Raw genomic sequence first — 19,803 nt, 5'->3', positions numbered from 1 at the left:
TGGCAGCACCTTTCCTATAGTGTGAATTGTATTAACCACCCAGGGAGTAGGCTGGAACCATACCTTTGTCTATGGCATGTGTCCATTGGGAAAGAGGGGCACATTATGCACATATACATTAGAAAAGGAAGTTTCAGCAAGCACTCTTCAAAGGCCTGTTCCTTTTAGGGCCCTAAATCCAAGCTACCCACATGCAGCACACTTGTTTACCTGCCTGCTAGTCTGAGTTTTTCAGTATTCACTGACCCATTTCAATGTGTCCTCAGGCATTCCCCGTGAGTGGGCCTCATCTTGGCTACATGAATTAACATTTAAAAAAAAAAAAAAAAAAAAGAGGGATTCACATTGCTTAAATCATGACTTGACTTAGAAACTCTGCTTGCTGTTCTCCTTCGTATCCGAGGGTGGTTTAGGCTGGGCCTTGCATCCAACCTGCTTGAGCCCATATTTGTGAATGCTCACCTTGAAGCCAGAGCTTGGCCAAAAGATAGTTGCAGGGCCCTAGAATGAGGACCGCTGAGGGTGTTTAGTACACAGTATCCACTGATGGGAACTCCTTCTGACAGGTAACTGTGGACTTTCTAATTGTCATTATTTCACTTGGTAAGGCAATTACTATTAGTTGCTTGAGCTTGCTAGAGACTAATGTATATTGTCATCTGATTTTGATTCTTACGGCAGCCACATAAGAAACATTACCATCTTGTTGCTTTCAGAGGAGGAATTTGAAGTACCAGAGGTCAAATCACTTGCACAAAGTTGTTTGTTTGGTAAGAGGCAATGCCAAATGGCCTCAGACCCAAGTTCTTTTGGCTTTAGAGCCAGAGCTTACAACCACTTGTCTTGGCTAACCTCCTCCCTTCAGGGCTGTTGGAGAACAAGGGTCTCAATCCTCCTTTTGTGACCACTGCGGTGCTCTGTCCATTTGGCCAATGTGGTTCCTGCCAGATGAGCCTAGCAGGATGCCTGGGAGCTTAGCAGTGCTGGGAGCATTTGCATTAACGGGTGCATATGTCAGTCTTGAGGAAAGCTAAGAGTCTGGGCCAAGTGGAGGGTGACACCCCTCACAGACAGCTGCATGCTGTGCTGTAAATACTGGAGAGAGGCCTGCAGCGAAGCCTTGCAATGGTTTTCAATTAAAACTTCTTTTCGTAGCTTTTTCTCTGTGTATATGAAGAACATCTGGGTTTTGTCTTTGTATTTTTTAGTTTAAGGAAATATTTCATTATAGGGCATGAAGTGGTTGTTAACCTTTTTTCAGTATCTTCTTCCCAAGGAGCCTTTTAATACATTTTTTCTTAATCACCCCACCCTCCTCACTCCCATGAAATTTAAATGCTGCAGACAATGTATATCTGTTTAAGTACTGTGCCCTGTGGAGTACCATAAACCTTTGTAATATTTAAGCTGTTTTTGCTCCCAAGAACCCATTTTCATGTTTCTTGCTCCTGGTGAGAAGGCATGGTCTAAAGCATTTATTCAGGTCCAGTAGCTGAGGCCATGGGAAATGCTTATACAGTTACAGAAATGAAAGCAAAATACTGGTCATCGACAGCCAGTAATGACTATCAGGATGGCAAGACAATTCAGTTCTAATGAACGTGTAATTACAGCTGCCAGGATATAGCTGTGAAATAAACGAAGTCTAACACGTGGGCCAAGGAGACAGGACGGGCGGTGGTGAGGTCCAGGGATGCTGAGCCCTGTTGCCTTGGGCAGCTCTGTAGGGCTGGACGAGTCTCGTACCTATTTGTGCACAAGGAAACGCCCCCAGCACTGTTAGGGCACAGGTCCAGGGCAGGAGGCCAGGACACTCTTCTTCAGAAACATTGTCTTAGTTGCTTTCATGATTTTCTGTTGTGGATATTAGGCCATTAATTTTTAGCCAAGCAGTGTTTTGGATAGGATTTTATTTTGACTTTTGTTTATTGTGGAGATATATACGATATATTACAGACTTTTATATATATATAAAATGAAAGCATTTTAACCATTTTTAATCATACATATATAGACAGAATTTATATGTATATAATGACACCATTATAACCACTTTATTAATACATGTACAATTCAGTGGCATTAATTACCTTCACAGTGTTGTACCACCATCACCAGTATCTGTTTCTAAAACTTTTTCATCACCCCAAACAGAAATTCTCTTCCCATTAAGCAGTATCTCCCCCGTCTCCAGTCCTCCCATCCCCTTTTCTGTCTCTATGAATGTGCTTATTCTAGATATTTCATATAAATACAATCATACAGTATTTGCCGTTTTAGGTCTGGTTTATTCCACTTAGCACAATGTTTTTTTCAAGGTTCATCCACGTTGTAGCGTGTGTCTGATATGATTTTAAATGTATTTACATATTAAGTGCATTCATACATATTAATGTATCCATTACGTTTTAATTTTTTCAAAGGTAGATAATGCAGTGGATGTGCATTATCAACAGATTTGATCATTATCTTTTAAAGAAAATTTCCTTTTTTTCCTTCATCTTCCTTCTTTGAACATCATCAGTTTAGAGCTGACAGAGATGATTGAGTGTGGTCACAGTAGGAGGATTTCCAGTTCTTTGACCATTATTTGTATCTTGGTATTGTTCTAGGTCATAAAATGTACATAAAATATCATTAAAAGTACAATGGGCAAGTTTGTAATATTTCCAAAGAATTCAGGTTTAACTAAGTGGTAGGCAAAGTGACTACTACGAGATCTTCATTTTTTAAAAGTACCATTGTATAGAGGTCTACAATAAAGTCATAAAGTCCTCTGAGAAGAAACTAAGGCATCATCTTGTTTAAAAACATTATTTACTGTTTTTCACGATGTTATGATTTAAAAATAATGTTGAAGTGTTGAAATTTTGAAACTCTCTAGCAAACATGCAACTATGTCCAGCTTGGTAAACACTAATGATGAACCATTTCTAGCAGTTTGGGGTCTTGGGGGAAGCCGGCTGGGCTGAAGGGAACCAGCGCACTGCCTACCACGTCTCTCTCCACAGTTCTGGGCCTCAGTGGAGAGTGTGAAAGATGGTTGTCAGGACGTGGAGACTGGGGTTTTTCCTGTGTTTGCCTTTGAGTTTGGTTTTGGTTAGAAGCAGGTGCCAGTATGGAGCCCAGCTGTGAATAGCCTGGCTGGGAGAGAGCCCTAACCCAAACACAGCCCTTAAGTTGTGGTTTGGTGCAGCATCCATTGATCTGCAGTTCATGTACCTGGCTGTGCAAGAAAATCACCTGTGGAGCTTTGACAAACACCAATGCCAGGTCCTTACCTGTGACCGGTTAAATGAGGTGCTAGAGGTGAGGCCCAAGAGGAGTGGGGGTGGGGGAGGAGTGGTTTAAGGCTTCCAACACCTGGATTCTCCCCTGGGGCCAGGCCTGGGAACCCTGAGCAGGGCCAGTGCCTGCGACACTGGCCGTCACGTAATCACAGGACATGGGTTCTGCGGCCTTTGCACTGGGCCAGCAGCAAGTCTTCTCAGGTGTGTGTCTCTACATATAGATTCATTGCAGTTAGTGGAATTTTAGTAAATTAGGAAGTTTAGTTAATTGGGGATTTTTAGAGTTAAAATTCTAACGGTGTTGAAATCCTAAATAGAAATACAGAATTAATATAGTAGAATATATACTCTTATTGCTTCACATAACACCCAAAAGCATATTTCTGGTTTCTTTAGTTGCCCGATTTGTAAAGAATAGCATATCAATAAGGCAGATTTGTGGAATCACATCTGTGAAGTCGCCTATGGTGGGTATAAACACCTAGTAGAAGCGCGCCCCCTAGTGCCAGATTCTTCACATTACACCCCCTCAGGGCTTTAAAGTCAGGCTACTGAAATGCGGTACTGCTGGGAGCTTTTGCAGGTCATCTGGTTAAACTCCTGTGTCTCTCACAGGAGCCAGATGCTATCATTGAATTCCAGAGCGATTAATTAGCTTAACAGCAGGAACAAGAAGTGCCTGACCATCAGCCACGTGCTGTGTTAATACATCATCTCATTCCATCCTAACAACATGGGATCCAGGTTGGACTTGTCTTCCATTTGACTACTGTGTAAGCTGAGGCTCCAGAGGCTGGGTAACTTGCACTTTCTAGAAGTAGGAACTGGTGGAGGCAACGTGCAAACTAACTTCTCCCTGAGTCCAAGTCCTGTGAGTTTTCTTGCTGCTGTACTGTCCTGAGAGCAGAAGTCAGGGGAACTATTCGCATACTTCATCTTTCCTCATGCCCCGAATTTCGTCTGTCTTCTCCCAGCTAAGTGTGGCCTGTCCTTTTAGCTATATCTCCTGCCATCTTCCTCCATGACACCTCCTCTAATCACTCAGGTGCATACCAACCCCACCCTACTCTGGATTGTTGTGTTGATGAGCCCCATGCCACTCTGCTGGACTTAATTACTCTCCCCAAGCCTCGAGTCTGTTGGCTCTGTCATCCAACAAGCAGGTATGCCGCTGGGGACAGATGCCCCAAGTGTGTGCTTCTCTGCCTGGACCCACCCTAGGCCAGGAGGAGCTGCTGCTTCCAGGGTCACCGGTCAAGCCATTGTCACCAACTCAGGGTGTCACCCTAGGTTCTCGTGGGAAAAGCCAGGGTGAGCTTGATCACATGGGAGTGAGTAAGACAGTCCAGCCACTGCTGACCCTGTGGAGTCCGTTTCTGGTTTATTCCACCTCTGGCTGGCTCCAAGAAGCCTTGGGAGGCTGTGTGCTTCCACTGGTGTTTCACTGGATGCGAGTCCTAGACGATCATCATAGAATAGATCATTAAAATGACTATTTTTCTTTCCATAGAGAAACTGGGAGTCTGCCAAAAGTTTTTGGAGGTGCATAACTTGCTAACCTATTAAACTTCTCTTCATTTCTTTGGTTTCTCCTTATCTGAAAAATGGGGGAATGGAGAATGGGAAAGATTGAGAGAGGCTGGGGCGCGTTGGTATAATCGAGGCTACCAAGCCTGGTGGTGATGAGGCTGCTCTTGGATGGGTGGCTGGTGAGGGCCTTCATTTAAACCTTTAGTGTAGGAATCTGGGATTGAAACTTTGCTGCTGGTGGGAAGGTGAATGAATAGGCCACAAACAAATCAGTCTTCTGTGTGTATTAGACAGGAGAAGAGGATGCAGAGAGCCCAGCTGCACAATGTCCTGGTGGGAAGGAAGGTCGATCAGAAAGAACCACTTCAATGATCCTGTTTTGGTAGAGCCCTTCCTCCTCTGAGAGTTGCTAATTAGGCTTGCAAGTGTTAAGAGAGGATCTTAGGTCTGAGTAATCTTAAAATTTTTCTTGGGGACATTTTTTAGGAAGTAGGCATTCTGGGGTGGAGAGAGGTTAGTAATCTAAGACTGCTTTTAAAAAATTAGCATTGCAAATGCTGCTAAATGTCAGCAAGGGACTGAAAACTTTGACACCTTGTTGGAGCTCTTTGTGCTGATTAAATTCTTGTCTCCAGCCTAGAATTGGCAGCTTATTCTCCTTAATTTTCATGCAGTAATCGGTGTTGAAAGAGTATTTCTTTGACAGTTGCCCTTGGGGAAAATTGGACCAGGGCTTGTTATTTAGGGCGGACAATTAAGTGGAAGAGAATAATAACTGGACTCCAAGGTCTTCATTTAGTTCCAAGAATGTCAACATTATCAACCTCTTTTCTATATTTACTGCAGGCTTCGGTGAATAATGGAAATTAGGGGTAGACAAATCCATTTCAGAGTTAAGAGGATTGCATTTTAATGGTCTCATTAAAATAAGTTGAAATCCCTTGTTTAAGATGAATTAGCCCTTCCCAGAAGATAAAGTTTGAGTGGTGGTAATAGTTTTGTTTTTTCTCTGTGGAGATAACTTTGGATTAAAAGTTATCACTGCAGATGGTCAGATCCTCTCTGTTCTAACTGGAGAAAGCAGTGCCAATCTTGGTGCTTAGTGTTGGGTTCCGGGAAGAACTAATTGTATCCAACAGCATGGCAACATCCCTATCTTCATTTCCAATGGGCAAATCACAGGTCATCCCCCTTCAAACACAAAAACTAAACCCTAGTGACCACTGACATTTGCTTGTAGCAAAATATTGCCCCTGTGGTGAGATCATTTTTAATTTTTCATATCATTCATCTATTGTAGTTTAGGAGAAATAGGATTTATTTCCAATAACATTCTTAAATGGTAAAATATCTGATTTTATAGAGTGGCTAAAGAACAGTTTTTCTTTCACACTTGCTTTTATTAAAAAAAAAAAAAAAATCAAGAATGGTAAGACCATGTAGGAAAGACAAGCAAAATACTCAGCCGTCAGTGAGAGGAATCTTCTGTTTCATGGTGAAATTGTAGGCTCAAATGTGCAAGTGGACATTTAGTTTAAAAACCAAAGCCTTGTCTAATACATAAAAAGGGCTGATTTATAGAAAAATTTGTGACACATCTACCATTATAACAATGACATGATTAAAAATACTTAGGCCTAAACAATATAACTCCCTTAAGAAGGTATTGTAGCTCTAGAATCTCTGTGCCCATTTATAAGAATACATGTGACCTTAATTTCACTGTCATGTAGAGTAAAAGGGAAGAATAGACAAGGGATTGGTTAAAGATTACACAGGGCAACAATATTTAAGAGCTCTTTGTTTCAAAAGTCCAATGACTCTTCCAGGAAGGGATGACCCTTTAACTTCTTCTCTGGCATTGTTGGTATCTTTGGCTGAAGGAAAAGACGTGAACAAGCAGGAAAATAACTGATTTGGGATTGGGTTCTTGTATGTCTCCAATGTGTAAGAAATTCTTTAAAAAAAAAAAAATCAAGTCTAGTTCTGGTTTGTAGAATGAACATATATTTTATGTCAGGACTTTTCTTAAATGCAAGGCATGTGTAACTAAGTGAAAATTGATAGGCTAAGAATTGCAGCCCTGAGCTGGTAGCAGAAGGTTCTAGACACAGAAGCCAAGATGGTTTGGACAGGAAGCGGAAAGGCCTGTAGGTTGTCTGGGGTATGGGGGCCCAGGGCCTTGTCCTGAGCAAGAGGGAGCCAGAAGGTTTTCCAGCTTCAGCTGACATGTTTGATGCTTTGGAAAGGCCAGTGGTAACAATATCTACTATGGTTTTGACAAAGGGTGGGACGCAAAGGATGGGAGACCAGCTGGGACCAGCAGTTGCTCTAATCCAGGAGAGACGATGGAAGTTGGACCTGAGGCAGTAATAGAGGGAAGAGAGAATGAACTCAAGGTCTCAGAGGAAAAATTGAGGGAATTAGTCGCTCACAGGAGGTAGAGAATGAGGAAAGGGAAGGAACCTAGGATAGTATATTCTGAACTTTTTTGGTTAGGTTCACAGGAAAAAAAAATATATAGCAAAAATAAGAAAATCCTTTCCTTAATAAATGCAATGTATTCCATTTTTTATTCTGTTTACTGAAAAAAAATACATTACTGGTCTGGACTCATTAAATTGATTTCATAACTTAATAGTCATGGTTGAAAATGCAGGTATGCAGTGAACTCCCGTGTCCAGCGGGGGTTGGGGGGGACTGGGTGCTGTGACTGTTTTCAGGGCCCCTTAGGTACCCACTGAGGCAGACAGGGTTGGGGAGTGTCAAGTGTTGAGGTGTAGAAGGTGATCAAAACCCTCCAGTCCTGCTTCCAGCAAAGCAGCTAAGAGTTATCTGTTGTCTGTGTTAAGCTTCCTTGTAAAGTTCTTGGAATAAAGGGCCTCCAGCTTAAAAAAACAAAACAAAAAGTAGGGGGTGGAATAAGAAGGTAGGAAAGAAGGGAGGGAGAGAGAGATGGAGGAAGGGAAAAAGCGGCGAAAGGATGGATTGAAAACCATGGGCTTAGACTAATGAGGCAGAGTTCTGAGTGGACCTCAGCCGTAGGACTTGCTCAGTCCAGTTCTTACTCCAAAACTGAGCAGGGAGAAGCTTCAACCCAGGGTGGGATGGAATAAGCACACAAGACCCTGTCTCTCGCACTGAATGGCAGCTATAAAACCTGGGGAAACGACAAGAGCAACTAATTGAGGACCCTGAAGAGTAAACGGTAGCAGGCAGATTGGGGAAGAAGACAAGAATTTGAAATAGCATTAAACCGACAGTACTTTTAATGTTTTTGTTCCGGTAGTCCCTGGTCTGGACTCAAATCGGCTTGAAACCCGGAAGTGGGCATTGGTGTGGACAGAGAGAGTTCCAGATGACTCTTTCACTTCTGGCTTGAGTAGGAGGGAAAGGGACTCCAAACACTCAGAGTGCAAAAGGTCCCCCATGTTTTTTGCTCTTTCTTTTCTCTGTTACCTTTCACTCCTGATAATCCCAGATAATCCTGTGGTGAGAACGACTGTGGAAAGAAGGTGATAGCAGCAGGGGCCTGCAGGTACTAAAACTCTGGAGGAGTGGGACGGACTGTCACTCTGATCGGGGGAGCTGTTACCTATTTTTTGCTTCTGTGTTCTCCTGTAGGATGGCCTCAGATGTGGCTGTAGTCAGAGAGAGTAAATGGCCGAGCAGGTTAAATAACGCCTCAGCTTTCTGGCTGAAGTACTAAGAGGAGGAGCACCAGGAAACATGAAAGTATCATGGAAATATACTGGAAAAGGAGGAGCTCAGGGCTGCACCCCACAGTGTGTTTATGAACCCCTGGACTTGCCACAAACCGTGCATGCGTGAATCTGACCCTAAAGAGCATAGTAACACGGTAGACCACTGCCCAGGTCCCAGACTGGCCACTGTGTGTACACATACACAGCCCATCCAGATGGCACAAAAGGGCTTTGGAGACCGAACTGGTATTGGAACCACAGCCCATGGAAGGGAGGTCAGAACTTGTGGCTCAAACTTGAACCAGGTTATTTGCCTGCTTAAACAATAATGTCAACATTTTCTGTAATATTTAAACAAAACCCAGAATTTTGTAACATCATTTTCAAAAAATCCAAGAGATAATTAAGCCAAAATTACTTGGCGTACAGTAAACTAGGAAAATCTCAATTTGCATAGAAAAAGGACAAATCAGACCTCGGTGCCAAGGTGATAGAGATTTCGGGCTTGTAAAAATGCTTCAAAAAGTAAGAGTGAACACTATCGAAATGAATAGAAAGGTAAAAAGTCCCAGCAAAGAAATAGAAGCTATAAAGAAGAACTCAATAGAAAATTTAGAAATGAAAAATATAATAACCAAAACAAGAAGCTCACCAAGTGGGCTCAGTAGCAGATTGGAAAAGATAGACCTAAATTCAAACACATCAATAATTACACTAAATATGACTGGTCTAATCACAGTAATTAAAAGACAGATTATCAGAATGGGTAAACAAAACAAGACCCAATTAAATGCTGCATATAAGAAACTCACTGTAATTATAATGCTATAGGTAGTTTAAAAGCAAAAGGATGCAGGAAAAAAGCATACAAGCAGTAATCTGAAGAAAGCTGAAGTAGCTATTAATATATTAATATTAGAGGGAGTAGACTTAAGAGCAAAGAAAATAATTAGGGCTAACGAAAACATTATAATGACAAAAGGATCAGTTCACCCAGAAAACTAGAGCTTCAAAATATCTGAAGCAAAGATGGAAAGAACTGACCCTTGTTTCTTATTCTGAACTAAGACGTAGAAAAACTCTTCTATAGTTGGAGACTTCGATACTTCTCTTTTGATGAGCAAATAGAACTGATAGACTGAAAATGAGCAAAGCTATAGAGAAACTGAACAGTACCATTAGCCAACTAGTTTTAATTGATATTTTTAGAGCACTCTACCCAACTACAGCTGAATACATATTCTTTTCAAATGTGCATAAAACATTCACCGAGATAGATCATATCCTGAATCATAAAGCAAACTCGAACCAAAACTCACCTCAAATAAAATAGATAACCTGTTATTATAGCTATTAACTGTAACAAAAGAATTGAAATCGTATGACTTGTTTTCTGACTATAATGGAATTAAACTACAAATCTATAACAGAAGAATAACAGGAATATGTCCAGACACTTGGAAATTAACACACTTCTGAATAATCCATGTGTTAAGAATTCTCAATAGAAATTAGAAAGTATTTTGTACAAAATGAAAGTAGTACATACCAAAATTTGTGGGATATAGTTGAAGCAATGCATAGAGGGAAATTTATAGCATTACCTATGTTAGAAAAGAAGAAAATAATCAGTAATATAAACACCTACCTTAAGAAACTAGAGTAAGAAAAGAAAAACCCAAATAAGTATAAGAAAGGAAATAAGAGTAGAAATTGATGAAATTGAAACCGAGAAATAGCAATCAGTGGAACAAAGAGCTGGTTCTTTGAAAAGAAAAATAACACTAATAAGAATGACAAAGAAAAAGGCCGGGCGCGGTGGCTCACGCCTGTAATCCTAGCACTCTGGGAGGCCGAGGCGGGTGGATCGCTCGAGGTCAGGAGTTCAAGACCAGCCTGAGCAAGAGTGAGACCCCGTCTCTACTAAAAATAGAAAGAAATTATATGGACAACTAAAATATATATATACAAAAAATTAGCCGGGCATGGTGGCGCATGCCTGTAGTCCCAGCTACTCGGGAGGCTGAGGCAGTAGGATTGCTTAAGCCCAGGAGTTTGAGGTTGCTGTGAGCTAGGCTGACACCACGGCACTCACTCTAGCCCGGGCAACAGAGTGAGACTCTGTCAAAAAAAAAAAAAAAAAAAAAAAGAATGACAAAGAAAAGACACTAACTGCCAACATTAGGAAAGAAAGGGACTAAGACTCCACAGACATTAAATAACAGCAGAATACTATGAACAACTCTAAGCATATAAAATGGACACCTTAGATGAAATGGACCAATTATTTAAATGGATCAGTTCCTTAAAAGCCACAAACTACCAAAACTCACCCCAAATAAAATAGATAACCTGTTATTATAACTATTAACTGTAACTATTAAAGAAATTTAATTTGCAGTTAACCTTCTGCAAAAGGAATCTCCAGGCCCGGATGGTTTCCTGGCAAATTCTAGCAAACATTTAAAGACAAAATAAAACTAATTTTACACAATCTCTTCCAGAAAATAGAAAAGGAAGAAACACTTCCCAATTCGTTCTATGAGGCCAGCATTACTGTGGTATGAAAACCAGACTCACAATACAACAGACCAGTATTCATTATGAACAGAGATGCAAAAATCCTCAACAAAATATTAGCGGGTCAAATTTAGCAATATATAAAAAGAAAAACACACCATGGTCAAAAAGGATGCAAGTCTCAATTAATATTTGAAATTTGGTCAGTGTAACCCATCACATTAACAGTCTGAAGAAGAAAAACCACATAACCATATCAGTTGGTGGAGAAAAAGCATTTGACAAAATTCACCATCCATTCACAATCAAAAAAACTCTTAGCAAACTAGAAATTGGAGGAAACTCCTTCATCCTGATAAAAGGTAATTTACAAAAACCTACAGGTAACCCCATAGTCAATGATGAATAACCAAATCCTTTCCCCCTAATAATGGGAACAAGGCAAGGGTGTTCACTTTTACTACTCCTGTTGAATATTATGCTGCAAGTGTTAACCCGGTCAGTAAGGCACAGGGACAGAGAGGGGGAAGGGAGGAGCATGCAGATTGGGAAGAAAGAAAGAAAAAATTGTTGTTCACAGACAGCATTATTGTTGGTATAGAAAATTCTAGGGAATCTACAAAAACAAAACACAACAAAAACCCCAGAACTCCTAGAATCAATAAGCTTAACAAAGTTATAGGATACAAGGACAACTCACAAAAGTCAATTTTATTTCTATATACTAATAATAAACAATTGGGAATGGAGAAGTTTTTGAAATACCATTTGTTATAGCTCCAAAAAATGTAAACTAATAAATTTGGGGGGGGGGGGAAGTATCAGATCTGTAATCGAAAACTGATAAAAGCAATTAGAGAAAATCTAAGGAAATAGACATAATAGGTTTGTGGATTAAGAAAATTCAACAGAATAAAGATGTCAGTTCTCCAAGGATTTATAAATTAACACTATTTCCAGAGGTTTTTTGTTGATTTAGACAATGTGTTTCTAGAATTGTGTTAAAAGGTAAAAGAACAAGAATAGCTGAAACAATTTTGAAAAAGAAAGAAATGGGCATCACACTACCTGATTTTAAGATTTGCTATAAAGCTGTGGTAATCAAGATACTGTGGCATTGGCAAAGGGAGGGGACAGACCCCTCCACACACAGCCAATTGATTTTTTGAGAATTTGCAAAAGCAATGAAAGAGAAAGGACAGTCTCTTAACAAGTGGTGTTAGATCAGTTGGCCATCTATATGAAACAAACCTCAATCTATACCTCACACTTTGTATAAAAATCATCTCAAATTGCATTATACAGCTAAATATAAAAGGTAAAACTATAAGATTTTTGGGAAAAAAACATAGGAGAAAATCTTTGTGGCTTCTGGTTAGGCAAAGAGTCCTTCTGCATCTCAGGACCAATAGCTGAAGAGCAGAGCCCAGAGGGTTAGCACACCCACTCTGTATGTCTGGGAAATGTTCAGGATGTGCTTCTGTGCAATAGCTAATTGACATCTGACCTCAGCGAGGTAGTTAAGTGACTACCATTTATTGAGCACTTACTGTGGGCCAGGCATGGTTTTAACTCAGTCCTCACAATGCCCCTGCAGAAAAGGTATTGCACTGTTACTATCCCATTTTTTGAGATGAAGAAATTGAAGCACAGAAAAATTGATCAATATGCCTAGAGTTCTATGAGAGGCAGAACAAGAAATGCCCCTGGGCAGCCTCTTTCTAGACCCGTGGTGCCATCCACCACCCTGTTCTGAAAGTCTCAGCCTCCTTAATCCTTTTTGAAAATACAAATCACTAATGGTCATGGCTCCTATGACCTAGACACATGTGTTTTCAGGGCCTTGCCCTTGCCCTTGCCCTTTTCCTTCCTTTTCCCTGTTTAGGCCTTATTCTCAGGCCCAGGTTTAGGTTGGTGGGTTCTTGCAGTTCAATCACAGTGCGGTGTTAACCTACGTGAATCTATTTAGCGCCATCTTGTGTCTGGAGTGGGTTTACAGAAGGAATTGCTTTAGTATGAAGGCCAAGGTACAAAAGATCTAGTGGGAAAGCTTTAGATTACCAAAATATGAAAAATTAGTGTGATCAGAGACTTGATTTCCATTAGACATAAACTTTCTGGCGACACACCTCTTCCAGTGTGATCAGTTAACACAATCCTGGAGGGAAACAGGTGAAGTTGGCATTTAAATCTTAATTTGCCTTCCTTTTTTGAAACAGCGTCCTGGCTTCCTGCACATTTGTGCAGTACCAGAGGCCCTGAGCAATTAGGATGGAGACCTTCATTCCTGGCTTCTCAGCATCAAACACCTTATGTTATTCAGTTATATTTTTGTTCCTTTTTATGTATTTGTTTACTTTTCTATTTACAGAAGTAGTAGATGCTCATATTGGAAAGCTGAAAATAGCAAAAGTAGGAAAAAATACACCCAAAGAATATATGCTCAATCATAATGCTTAATTCTTATGGATTTTCTTTTTCTTCTTTCTATACATGAATATTTGAGTGTTTTATTGAATGGTGCAATGTTTATACTTTTATTTTATCAGAAACATTTTATAGGTTAGGACATGGCTTTGGTCAATTACTGTGTGTGCTGAGTTCTAGGAACATGATAGGTATATAGATTTTAGTTACTATTTTGATATTTTAAATGACACTTCAGTGAACATCTGTTTCCTTTTTTTTAGTTTGAACTTAGAGTTATTCCCTTAGGATAGGTTTCTGAAATCACGACGAGATTTGGGAACCCTTCAATACGACTTTCAGATGCTTAGTACAGACATGTTGGCACCTGCCCACCCCAGCTGGAAGTAGGTTCCACCTCTTTGGTAGCAATGGAGATTTGGGGCACATTCCTTCACTTCTCAGAGCCTCGGTTTTTTCCTCTGTTAAATGAGGGTAATAATACCCACTGTACAGGGCTGTTCTGTTAGTAACATATAAAGTCCCCCCTCAGGGCTTGGCGCAGAGTGAGCACTATAGCCTTATTGACAGAGCTGCTACCACTTTGCCCTGCCACAAGCGATGTATGCAGTTACTTATTTAACCTCGCTCTCTAGTATTTGATACCTAATTATTTTATTTCAAAATACCTTTGCCAACTTAAGTGAAACTACTACCTTATTATTGTTTTGATTTGTATTCGTTTGGTTATAGTGAGAATGAACAATTTTGCATGTTACTATAAACCAGTTTGTCATCTCTTATAAAATGCTTTTGCATTTTTTCTGTTGGCATTTAGTATTTTCTTGTTAGTTTGTATGAACTATTTAAAGAAATAATTTAATCCTTTATCACATTACTTGTGGTATGTTCATTTATTTAGAATCATATTTTTATATCAAACTTTGTTTTCTCTGTATGCTATATGCATATTTCTCATTGGGATAGAAATGTGAACATAATTGTGATCTCTTTATTATAAATTCTGTGAATTTTTAAATTATATCTATAATATTACTTGCAAATAGTGACAGTATTATGTGTTTGTTCCAACAATTTTATCTGTTATTATTTTTTGTGTCTTATTTGCCTGAAATTTTATAACAGTATTAAATAGTCATGAGCTTAGTGGGCATCACTTAAAAGTGTTTTCCCATTGAATAGAATACAAATCTATTATTTCCAAAAATATATTGTTTATTGGGTCAAGGATATGTCCAAGTGACTTTTTAAATTTTTGAGTTGTTACCTATTTAGGAGCATAGTTTTTCTCAGAATAATGATATGGTTTTGTTATTTGATCTTTTTTGGATAGGATAATGATGAGTTTTCTAATGTCACACATACATTTGTATACTTACAACTTGTGTATACTCATTGTTTTGTGTTTTGCTCTTTTCAATCAACACATTTCATGTAGACTGTTTCCTACAACCTACATACAAACTTTCTGTGTATAATGCATAAAAAGAGAAAGAATGTGGCTAGGCTTAGTGGCTCACACCTGTAATCCCAGCATTTTAGAAGGCTGAGGGGGAAGGATCGCTTGAGGCCAGGGGTTCAAGACTAGCCTGGGCAACAAAGCAAGACCCCATCTCTACAAAATATTAAAAAAATTAACTAGGTGTGGTGGCATGTGCCTGTAGTCCTAGCCTAGTCAGGAGGCTGAGGCAGGAGGATAGCTTGAGCCTGGACATTCGAGGCTGCAGTAAGCTAAGATCATGCCACTACACTCCAGCCTGGGCAACAGAGCAAGACCTGGTCTCTTAAAAAAAAAAAAAAAATGAATATAGGAAAACACGTCAATATATCGACTGATTATCCCCAAATCATGGGAATATGAATTATTTTCACTTTACTTTTTATTTTTCCAATTTTCCAAAATAAGATGTCCTACTGTCACCAGCAGGTTAAAATGTCAATGCCATGTTAATTAATTATGGGTGAAATATGCTTAGGTGGTTAGATTGATTTAAAGAAGCCTGCTTATTTTAGAGTATGTAACTTCTGTTTGTTTGTTTTCTAGAGTTCAAGTTATTTTAATGCTGATGAAGCTGAAAAAGTGGATTTCCTATTTGCTAATGACATAGCTTATATTGTCTCTTTGGAGAATAATCACAGGATGGTGGTGGCTATATTTTCCTAAGCTAGGAATCTAGGACTTGGTGTATGACAAATGATTTATTTTCACGATATCTCACATTCTTTATCTGAAAATCTTTAAAAGGAATTACAAATGATATCTAAGTGCACATCTATCACTTACCTTGCAGGAATAAAGTTGCATTAGGTCAGGATGGTCCCACAGAATCTGGGACCTGCTGACCACAGGGCTGGAGCACTGGGCAGGTCGCTTTTGGAAACTTTACTTGTCCTCTTGGCCGAGGTGGGAGGTCACAAGCCTGACACCGTCTCATGGATATCTTTGTCCTGTCTGGGACTACACACGGATATAGAAACGGGAAAACATGCATTTATACAACAAGGATCACGCAAACAACAGTCACTTGATTGGTACCTTAATTGCATCTTCCAGGCACCAGGAATTGCCCTTGTTTCTTCTGGGGTGGTCGACACTTTCTCTCTGAAATGAGTTTGCTGATTTTAGAGCTCAGGAATTCTCTTCCGATTTGGTTCTTAACATACCCAGTACTTAAAGTATGAAAATCTCTATTGACATGTCATTGAAGATTGTATTTATTATAAATCCATAATGTCTTTTTCTCTTCTTTTCTCTAGCTTTGGGCCAAATTATGTTGTATGTGGATGGGATGAATGGAGTAATAAACCACAATGAAACCATACAGTGGCTATACACTCTCATTGGGTCAAAGGTAAGGGGAAGTTACGGTTTTGAACAGCTTGTTCAGTTTGCATATCATATGCCTTTCTTTTGGTTACCCTCCTTGAGATGGTTTTGCAGAAAGAAATTTTATTCAGCTTCATTCAAACCCTGTCGCAATGTAAATGAGGACTAGTACTTTATAGATTTTAAAATATACTTCAATTGCAAATAGCTTATGAAATTTTAATGCATCACTATTTTTTCTCCTCTTAAGCTTTAATCAAATGCCTTTGGCACCTCTGATTTTTAATGTTTAACTGAAACATTATAGCATAAATATAGGATCTATGTATTTCCTGTATTTCATGTTCATATGTGTTCACTTCACATATTTTTATGTTGTATATATGCATATCCATATTCCTATGTATAGCTGAAATCATTTGAGATTACCTTTCAGTTCTGCCATCAATTTTAAAAGTAACCAACATTTATGAAGGATTTACCAGGCAGCTGGCCCCGTATTAGATATTTTACAAGCATTATCTCATTTAATCGTCTTGAGGCCACAATGAGGTAATAATGTCATTCCCATCTTGTAGCTGAGGGGATAGGGCTTGATTGTGAGCATACAGCTGATTTCCCCTTGGATCTTGGCAAGCGTCCATGCTGCAGGGTGTCTGCCCTGTCACTTGAGATATGCCGGAAGCTAGGCCAGGCTCTGGCATAGTTCTCTCTGGATTCTCAGCAGGGACCATTAGGGACCAGGATGGATGGGGATTTGGGAAAGAATTAAGAAGGAATCCTGTCCTGAGCTGGTGCAAATGCACCAAGGTGGGAGTGCAGGGGGGTGAGGCGTCGTGGAAGAGATCAGAGTGGCTGTAGTGGGCAACACAGGCAAGGAGGATCTTTTGAGGGTCTTGGAATTCGAACTTAAACAGGTCACAGACTCAACATAGCTTTCCGGGGTCCCTGCAGAGCGTGTGATCAGTCCAGACTGTCCCCATCCCTGTGTTCACTGCCCACCCCGACTCGGGCCAGCCTGTCCAGCCCAGTGTGCACCAGCGCTGTGTTCCTCTGGGGAGCCTGTCTCCTGGCCTTGTGTCTCGTATCATCCACTTCCCAGGGACAGTCCTTCAGAAGCACTCAGCCCTGATTTGACTTTGGGAAGGGCATGGTTCTTGCTCTAGCCTTTATCTTCCTTTCAGACTTCCCAGAATCCTGGTGATGGTGCCCTTGTGTGGGTGGGAGGGCCTTCTCTATGTGCCTGGCCCTGGCCTGTAAATACCTGTGGGGTTCCAGGTCCATGGGTGACCCTTCCATCTTCCTCTCAGTTTTCCTTTTCCCAGTAGTACTGACGACAGAATTTTTTCCCTATTTCATATTTAGAAAATAGCTATGGTTTCCCCCAGGAGGTTGAAAATCTTTTTTTTTTTTTTTTTAAATTGTTATTATTTTTGGCTTTGTTTTCTATGGAAAATGGAAGTGACTTTATTTTGAAACTGATGTAGGTGACCTTAGAAGCTGAGTGGAATGCTGGGCCTACTGGGTTGATTGAGCCAGACGGGGGAAGATTTATATCTCGCATCCTGTTTCAGCGTGTTCTCTTTTTTCCTTGCTCCTGCGAGGAGCCCTCTCTAACTTTCATGTTCATCTAGAAGCTGCTCCCTCCCATCGCTCTCTGAATGGTCTTGAGGACCCTAAAAGCTAGGGAGACGGGAGAAGAGTCTGCAATAAAGACTAACTTTTTATGTTAAATATGTTACAGCTAAATTTAGATATCTTTGCAGTTTTATTATGGCCATGACAAAACCCATCAGCAAGCCCTATTTCTAAAAGGAAATAAAACCTAGGATGCTTACTAGAGGATAAGTGACAATCTGTTTGCGCGTCACCAGAAAGGGGATAGAGTGGGGGCAAGATTAGGGAAGCTGAGGTGGGAGCAGGGAGGAGAATCAGTATGAGCAGAGGGAAGGTTTGGAGAAAGCTATGGTCCCCCTAAATTCACCTGTTGGAAACTTAATCCCCAGCGCAGCGCTGTTGGGAGGCATTTAGGCCATGAAGGCTCCGTCCTCATGAATAGATTAAGGCCACGATCCAAAGGGCTCACGGGAGGCGTGGGTTTGCCGTCTTCTGCCCCTCTACCATGTGAGGACAGGACATGGCATTCCTCCCTTCCGAAGGACATGGCAACACGAGGCATCTTGGAGGCGGAGGGTCGGGGGACCTGCCAGCCTCCAGAACTGTGAGAAAGAAATGTCTGCTCTGTGTAAATCACTCAGTCTCAGGCATTTTGTTATAGCAGCACAAACAGAGACAGAGAGGAAAGGCACGAAGAAGAGAAGAGGGGGAGATGGAAAAAGTGAAAGGAAGGAGAGGAAAAGAAAAAGAGAAAACCAGGATGACAGGGGAGACACGTCTCGTGGCTCAGAGCCTCTGCTGTTGCAGTGATATCGTGTTGATTTTTCTTTGGAATCATTCTGTGAGCAAAATAAACAACTGAGGAGGAACACACAAGAACAGCCTTACTACGTTTCTAAATAACATAGAAAAATTATAAAATGAACGGCTTCAAAGTGAGTTTGTAGGAGTTGGGCTTTCCCAGGCTCCCCGCCCCGTGTTGGGGCACGTGGGGTGTGCTCACCCCACGGTTCTCCAGGGCCTGGCTGAGCTGGTGCCTTGGCCTCCTCCCCAGACACTTGGGTCATCAGGACTGGATCAGCGTGGAATTCTGTCTCCATCTTTCATTTTCCAAAAGGAAGGCCCCTAATAGTCTCTGGCTCCTGTGTTCATCGCTGTGCCGGTCACGACGAGGACACGAAAATAGAGCCAAGAGGCAGCCTGTGCCTTGGAGTTCACAGCGTTATTAGAAAGGAGAACTCTGGTGACAACTCAGCCTGTCCCACTAACCATGATGTCAGAAGAAGGTCTCCGGCCACCCCGCAGGGTGTGCTCAGTTCCAGGGTTGTCACTGAAAGTCAACAAAGCCAGCAGCTGCCAAGTTTACTTCCAGTCTCCATAGTTCTAATGAGATCACATCTTATTTACAAAACCCATACAGTATCTGCTGACACTCCTCCCTCACCCCCCATCTGGATACGGAGGAATCTAGAAGAACAGTGGATGCACCAACATAAGACCCTCCTTGGGTTTTGAGAATGAAGCCTCAGTCCCATCCTTAAACATGCAGGTTGGTTAGTGCAGCCACAATACGTTTTCCAGGCTCAAATTAAGAAATCAGGAAAGCCAGAGGTCCTAGCATTTTCTCTTGACAAAAGAAGCAGATTTCCCTTAAAAGTTTTACCTTGACATCCCACTGTCTTTGCCTTAAACAGGCACAGAGTTGATAAAGGAAAATACTGGGTTAGAGAAATCTTGTCATTCTGTTTTCATAATTCTTCATTTTTCTTCCATGAAAGGCAACAAGATGTGATTTTTGTAGCCTGCCAGAGGGTCATTATGCAATGCATATTTGCAGATATTTGAGACTCCTAGCCAGAGGAAAATGATGCATTTGCAGCCAAATAAT

At 40.8% G+C, this 19,803-nt stretch overlaps 1 protein-coding gene across 3 annotated transcripts in view; it reads left to right on the top strand.

Annotated features, from left to right (window-relative positions):
* Positions 1–19,803, top strand: part of FHOD3 (formin homology 2 domain containing 3) — a 428,111-nt gene that overhangs the window by 235,546 nt on the left and 172,762 nt on the right. For all 3 annotated transcript variants that reach the window (XM_069468095.1, XM_069468094.1, XM_069468093.1), the window contains exon 6: positions 16,229–16,323. In XM_069468095.1, coding sequence (XP_069324196.1) covers positions 16,229–16,323 — 95 coding nt within the window. The remainder of the gene's footprint in view (positions 1–16,228; positions 16,324–19,803) is intronic.

The sequence above is a fragment of the Eulemur rufifrons genome, chromosome 5, assembly GCF_041146395.1.
Source record: "Eulemur rufifrons isolate Redbay chromosome 5, OSU_ERuf_1, whole genome shotgun sequence".
Taxonomy (NCBI): Eukaryota; Metazoa; Chordata; class Mammalia; order Primates; family Lemuridae; genus Eulemur; species Eulemur rufifrons.
Note: the sequence above shows the minus strand (reverse complement) of the source record. Positions and strands in the feature narration are given on the sequence as shown.